This window comes from Amphimedon queenslandica, unplaced genomic scaffold (genome assembly GCF_000090795.2).
Source record: "Amphimedon queenslandica unplaced genomic scaffold, v1.1 AMPQUscaffold_11760, whole genome shotgun sequence".
In the NCBI taxonomy this organism is placed as follows: Eukaryota; Metazoa; Porifera; class Demospongiae; order Haplosclerida; family Niphatidae; genus Amphimedon; species Amphimedon queenslandica.
This window is the reverse complement of record NW_003547998.1, coordinates 1-5,220: the sequence shown is the minus strand read 5'-3', so window position 1 is coordinate 5,220 and position 5,220 is coordinate 1. Positions and strand designations below refer to the sequence as shown.

The 5,220-nt window shown below is 33.0% G+C and overlaps 2 protein-coding genes across 2 annotated transcripts; one reads left to right on the top strand and one right to left on the bottom strand.

Moving 5' to 3' along the window:
• The first annotated feature begins 6 nt into the window (after nucleotides 1-6).
• Nucleotides 7-3,787, top strand: LOC100640815 (SEC23-interacting protein-like). Its single transcript, XM_011409627.2, has 13 exons — nucleotides 7-34; nucleotides 699-797; nucleotides 1,037-1,178; nucleotides 1,237-1,339; nucleotides 1,431-1,574; nucleotides 1,737-1,946; nucleotides 2,003-2,110; nucleotides 2,235-2,455; nucleotides 2,535-2,604; nucleotides 2,654-2,756; nucleotides 2,852-3,007; nucleotides 3,137-3,293; nucleotides 3,589-3,787. The coding sequence occupies exons 1-13, from the start codon at nucleotides 31-33 to the stop codon at nucleotides 3,683-3,685; spliced, it is 1,614 nt and encodes a 537-aa protein (XP_011407929.1). The 5' UTR covers nucleotides 7-30; the 3' UTR covers nucleotides 3,686-3,787.
• Nucleotides 3,788-3,893: 106 nt separating this feature from the next.
• LOC109588934 (protrudin-like) lies at nucleotides 3,894-5,206 on the bottom strand. The gene is made up of 8 exons (XM_020005035.1): nucleotides 5,145-5,206; nucleotides 4,983-5,092; nucleotides 4,880-4,932; nucleotides 4,653-4,815; nucleotides 4,564-4,599; nucleotides 4,239-4,291; nucleotides 4,108-4,186; nucleotides 3,894-3,985 (listed from the first exon to the last, which is right to left on the bottom strand). The coding sequence occupies exons 1-8, from the start codon at nucleotides 5,171-5,173 to the stop codon at nucleotides 3,903-3,905; spliced, it is 606 nt and encodes a 201-aa protein (XP_019860594.1). The 5' UTR covers nucleotides 5,174-5,206; the 3' UTR covers nucleotides 3,894-3,902.
• Between the last annotated feature and the right edge of the window lie 14 nt (nucleotides 5,207-5,220).

The following is a 5,220-nucleotide window of genomic DNA, read 5'->3' as shown; positions in this document are numbered from 1 at the left end:
AGAGGATTCCTAGAGAGGGATAAAGTTCAAATGGGTAAACATATTAATGTACATGTACATGTATATAAGTTTTTAAAAAATCCTCATAACTCGAAAAATTGAAGTCAGAATCGGCTCAAACTTGCTACACAGCATAAGGACATCAATGTGTATCAGAAAATGTAATAAAAATTTGGGGTGATTTTGGAGCCATTTTTTGGACAAAACCATGGGCTATAGCCTTGGGTATTTTTCAGAATTTTGACGTTTTCTTAAAATGGCCGTAACTTGAAAAATTGAAGTCGGAATCAGCTCAAACTTGCTACACAGTATCAATACATTAATATGTATCAGAAAATGTAATAAAAATTTGGGGTGATTTCGGAGCCATTTTTTGCAAAAATTCATGGGCTATATTATAGGGATTTTTTCAGATTTTGGCCAATTTTTCAAAAGGGCTGTAACTTAAAAAATTGAAGTCGGAATCAGCTCAAACTTGCTACACAGCATAAGGACATCAATATGTATCAGAAAATGTAATAAAAATTTGTGGTGATTTCGGAGCCATTTTTTGGAAAAATCCATGGGCTATAGCCTTGGGTATTTTTTAAAAATTGAGTCGTTTTTAAAAATGCTCATACCTTGAAAATTAGTACCACTTACTACATAGTACTGTTCCTTTCTGTTTTATTTATTTACATTGTATATTCATTTCTTAGGTGAAGATAAGAACATTGATCATTTGGTTTTTGTTGTTCATGGCATTGGACCTTTTGCTGACATTAGACTCGACTCATTTAGGAGCCTCATTGATTGTGGTAAGGAAGGGAAGGAAGGATGAGAAGATTAATACATGTAAATGCAAGTACCTTGAATCACACAAAATAATTGCCAATTGCCTTAATGTTATACTCAAAATTACTGAGAATAAAACCTCTTCAAGTTAAAGTGTGTCATTCAGTAATTAGTGTAATTCATTCATTCATTCATTTATTTATTTATTTATTTATTCATTTATTTATTCATTTATTTATTCATTTATTTATTTTACTATTAGTTGATGACTTCAGAGAGGTGTCATTATTATTGCTGAGGTCTCACGATGTCTCTGGTAGGGGGGCGGGGGGACAAGGGAGGGTGGAGTTCCTGCCTGTACAATGGCACTCGGCTCTACATGGGGATGACACTGGAGTTGACAAGTACTAACTAATAAAATAAAATAAAATAAATTTTATGTCTTTTTTCTGTTTTTGATAGACAAGTAAAGTCCATTTCTTTGCCAAGTATCAGTAAATTAAGGGATTTCACCAACTCAACTTTGATTGATATTTTATTCTATACCAGCCCACTTTACCTGCAGGTAATGTAATAGATAAATATTATCAATTAATATTAACCTTTAAAATGCACGTGCAAATACATGTGTAATAATTATATTTTTTCTATTTTAGACTATTATTGATCAAGTGTCCTCAGAGATGAATAGAATGTATGCTTTATTTAAGGAGAGGAATCCATCATTCACTGGTTCTGTAGGAGTGATGGGACACTCACTGGGGTCTTGTATCCTCTTTGACTTACTCTATCATCAAAAAGTAAATATAACATTAACATACATTGTACATGTACTTTTGTAAATGGTAATAATCATGTTACATTTTTTTATCTAAAATGTTTCAATTTTTATACAACTTTGTTGACATATTCTTGTCATGTTTTGACCATTTTTTCTAACATTAATGTATCGTCTTTGTTAGGTTGATGGAGGCGTGTCAATGGGTGTGGTCAAAGACCCAGTTCCACAGTCACTACCAGTAACTGAAAGTACTGACTCGTTAGAGAAACAAGAAGAGAAGGAGAAAGAGGAGGGAGAGGATGCTCCTGCTGTGTCAGACATTTTGAATCAGTTGGGACTCCCTCAGCTTATTGAGAAATTTGAAAGTGAAATGATCGACTTCAACACTTTTGTAAGCTCCACGTACTAAATTACAAATAAATAAAATGATTAATATTTTAATTGCAGATAATGTGTAATAATGAAGACCTGAAGGAGATTGGTGTACCTCTTGGGGGAAGAAAGAAAATAACTAGTTACATTGATGAATGGAACAAGAAGAAAGAACAGGAACAAGTACTGGAATGATGACTCCTTGCTTTTAGCTTTCTTCTTTCTCTCTCTCTCTCTCTCTCTCTCTCTCTCTCTCTCTCTCTCTCTCTCTCTCTCTCTCTCTCTCTCTCTCTCTCTCTCTTTTCAGGAAAGGAAAGTCAAAGAAGCTGAAGAGAGATTACGAGAGGAAGAGCTTAAGAAGTCATTGGCAGCTGATGGAGCTTGTGTAGGTGGAGTTACTGAAAGTGTAACTTATGTAAAAGGAACTGCTGGAACGGGTCAACCTCTCGTTAATTATCCCTTATTGAATTTCAATCCTTCGTCACTCTTTGCTGTTGGATCACCTATTGGACTTTTTCTAACTCTTAGGTAGCAGCTCATTTCATTCCTCCTATCATATTCTATTCCCATTCCTCCTATATTCCATTCCCATTCCCTCCACTACTAGAGGTGTAGAGTCCCTAGGTCCCGAATATCAACTCCCAACCTGTTCCTCAGTTTATAATATATTCCATCCAGTAAGCACACACTACCATTCCTCCATTGATTCTTATCATTGATGTACAGTATGATCCAGTGGCCTATAGACTGGAGCCATTGTTAGTATCACAAGCTCCCCTTAAAGCAGCTCTGTTACCTCACCATAAAGGAAGGAAGAGGTTTCATTTAGGTACAGCATTAATTGCTATATTCATGTATTTAATTGTTTGTATCTCTCTCCTCTCCCTCTACTTCCTTCTTCCCCCCCCCTCTCTCTCTCCCTAGAATTATATGAGAATATAGAGAAAGTTGGTCAGTCAGTGAAGTATCATTTGGTTGAGGGAATTCGCAACATGTGGCATCAGTTGAATGAACTGGCTAGAGCTCACACTAACAATGCTGCAATGACCACTAATAGTGATGAAACTGAATCAATACCAGGTATTAATAACCATTCACTAACTGGCAATAATAACTAGTGTTAATAACTATTAATAACTAGTTTTGATAACTATTTATAATAGCATTAATAACTAGTGTCAATAACCATTAATAACTATTATTAATTAGGTGATGTTAGTTCTCAAGGATCAGTAGATGAGGAGTCAGTTCATATTCCGATCGGTTGCATCAGTGGAGGTGATAGGGTTGACCATGTACTGCAGGAGAAACCCATTGAAACTATCAATGAATATATGTTTGCACTAAGCAGCCATCTTTGCTACTGGTTAGTGCACGTACATGTACATTATATGTACATGTGCATGTGTTGTGTTTTATGAGCCAATATTGTGCCTGCAATTGATCCAATGAATTGCCCATTGGTTCACAAATACAACCTTATTTGGACCAATTACCTAAGAAAGAAAGTTCAAATTCTTCTATTTTTAAACTAGTTGTTTGGTGTGTTTACAATTTGTGCCAAATTGGTACAGAGTCAAATTCTTCCATAGTGAGAATAGTAGTGACAGTTTGTGGTCCCAGTGATTGTAGTTTACTATTAGTGATCTTTCTGTTTATAGGAGGTCAGAGGACACTGCTCTTTTCATTTTAAAACAATTATATAAAAATAATAATAATAATGCTGCAGCTGCTGTTGGAGAGTTTACTAAATCTTAATAACTAACAATTAGCTGATTCTTATTCAATTGTGCTTTATAAAGCTTTGCCATTATTATTAATATTATTATTATTATTATTATTATTATTATTATTATTATTATTAAATTATTATTATTTGCAATTTTGTTAATAAAATTAAAGACATGTAAATTAAAATTCACACTGGAATACAGCCAAATTGTATAAAATAATTATAATAATAATAAATAAATAATTAATCTCCAGGTTGTGATGGTGAGTCTAGTTTTATTTTGCAGCCCTGACATACTCTTACTGTCTGTTGGAAAGCAGCTGGAGCTGTGAGAGAGAAAGAGAGGATCAGGTTTTTAAATAAACGTAATTTCAAGACTAGCGTAATAATTTTTGTAAAGCAGTCTTTTGATTATAAAACTTATCCTCTCTCAGTCTCAGTTCCTTACATGTTGCTCCTAATGATGCTTTTGTTACTTTTACTGTACAGGATCCACAATAGATCTGTCCACAGTAATTACAAGTGTGCTGTAAATTAACAGAAAGATTATTAATTATTTTATAATAATCAGTGTCATACTTTTCTCTTTAATAAACTGGCAAATGAAGCACCACATTTATTGCAATTGTTATCTACCGACAATAATAATAATAATATTAAATTATTAATAATAGTAACTGTCACAAAATTAGTGACAAGCAAAAAACCAATTGGTTCCATTATTATGAAATTTGTGACAAGCAAAACCCATTGGTTCCATTGTCACAAAATATGTGACAAGCAAAAACCCATTCATTATATTGTTTAGATTTTTTATAGTACAGGGACTTTGACCCAATTTTTGAGCAACTTTAAAAATTCATAACAATCCAACCCCACACACATGATCTACATGTATATGTACTTTTTTCATGCTCTTTTCCGTGATGTCTTTCACTAGCTATAGAAATAAAGAGGTAGTTATAACATATACACATGTGCAATAAGCCTTACTTTCATTAGATGATGTCATTTCTTCATTATTAGCATTATTATTAGCTGGACTTTCATCATCATTATTGTTGCTTTGAGTGTTTGATTGATCAGGAGCTGGACCAGCAGTTAATGGAGGAGTAGTTGATGAATTTGAAGGAGTTATTAAACGTGACTGTGATACCTAACAATAAATAAAAATATAAAAATATAATAATAAAAAATAATAATAATAATAATAGCATTACTGGTTTAGATCTGATCATTGAATTTTTAATTCTTCTTAAAACTGATCTTGTCTCTAATATTTTAGTAAAATATTACACTTTTCCTCCATCTTTCTATCCTTACCATTAATGAAACTTTGATTAAAAAAGAACAGTAAACATAGCAGTGAGAGCAACATGGCGGCTGATATCCAGATCAACGAAATTGTGACAAGTAACAAGAAAAAACAAACACTAAAGAAGCAAACAAAAACAATAAATTAATTTCATGTTCAGTAGAACTTACTTAGCCGATTCTCTAGGATTAGTCCACATAAAAATACTAATAGAAAGAGAGAGGGAGGAAGAAAGAGGTCAAAGTA

Bases quoted from the DNA above. Each gene is read 5' to 3' on its own strand.
- LOC100640815 (XM_011409627.2), top strand. The intron at 3,008-3,136 runs GTATTAATAACC...ATTATTAATTAG, and splicing joins TGAAACTGAATCAATACCAG to GTGATGTTAGTTCTCAAGGA. The intron at 3,294-3,588 runs GTTAGTGCACGT...TTCTGTTTATAG, and splicing joins AGCAGCCATCTTTGCTACTG to GAGGTCAGAGGACACTGCTC.
- LOC109588934 (XM_020005035.1), bottom strand. From the start codon at position 5,173: ATGTGGACTAATCCTAGAGAATCGGCTAA. The intron at 4,292-4,563 runs GTACATATACAT...TATTGTCGGTAG, and splicing joins CGGAAAAGAGCATGAAAAAA to ATAACAATTGCAATAAATGT. The intron at 3,986-4,107 runs GTAAGGAACTGA...TCTCTCTCACAG, and splicing joins AGCATCATTAGGAGCAACAT to CTCCAGCTGCTTTCCAACAG.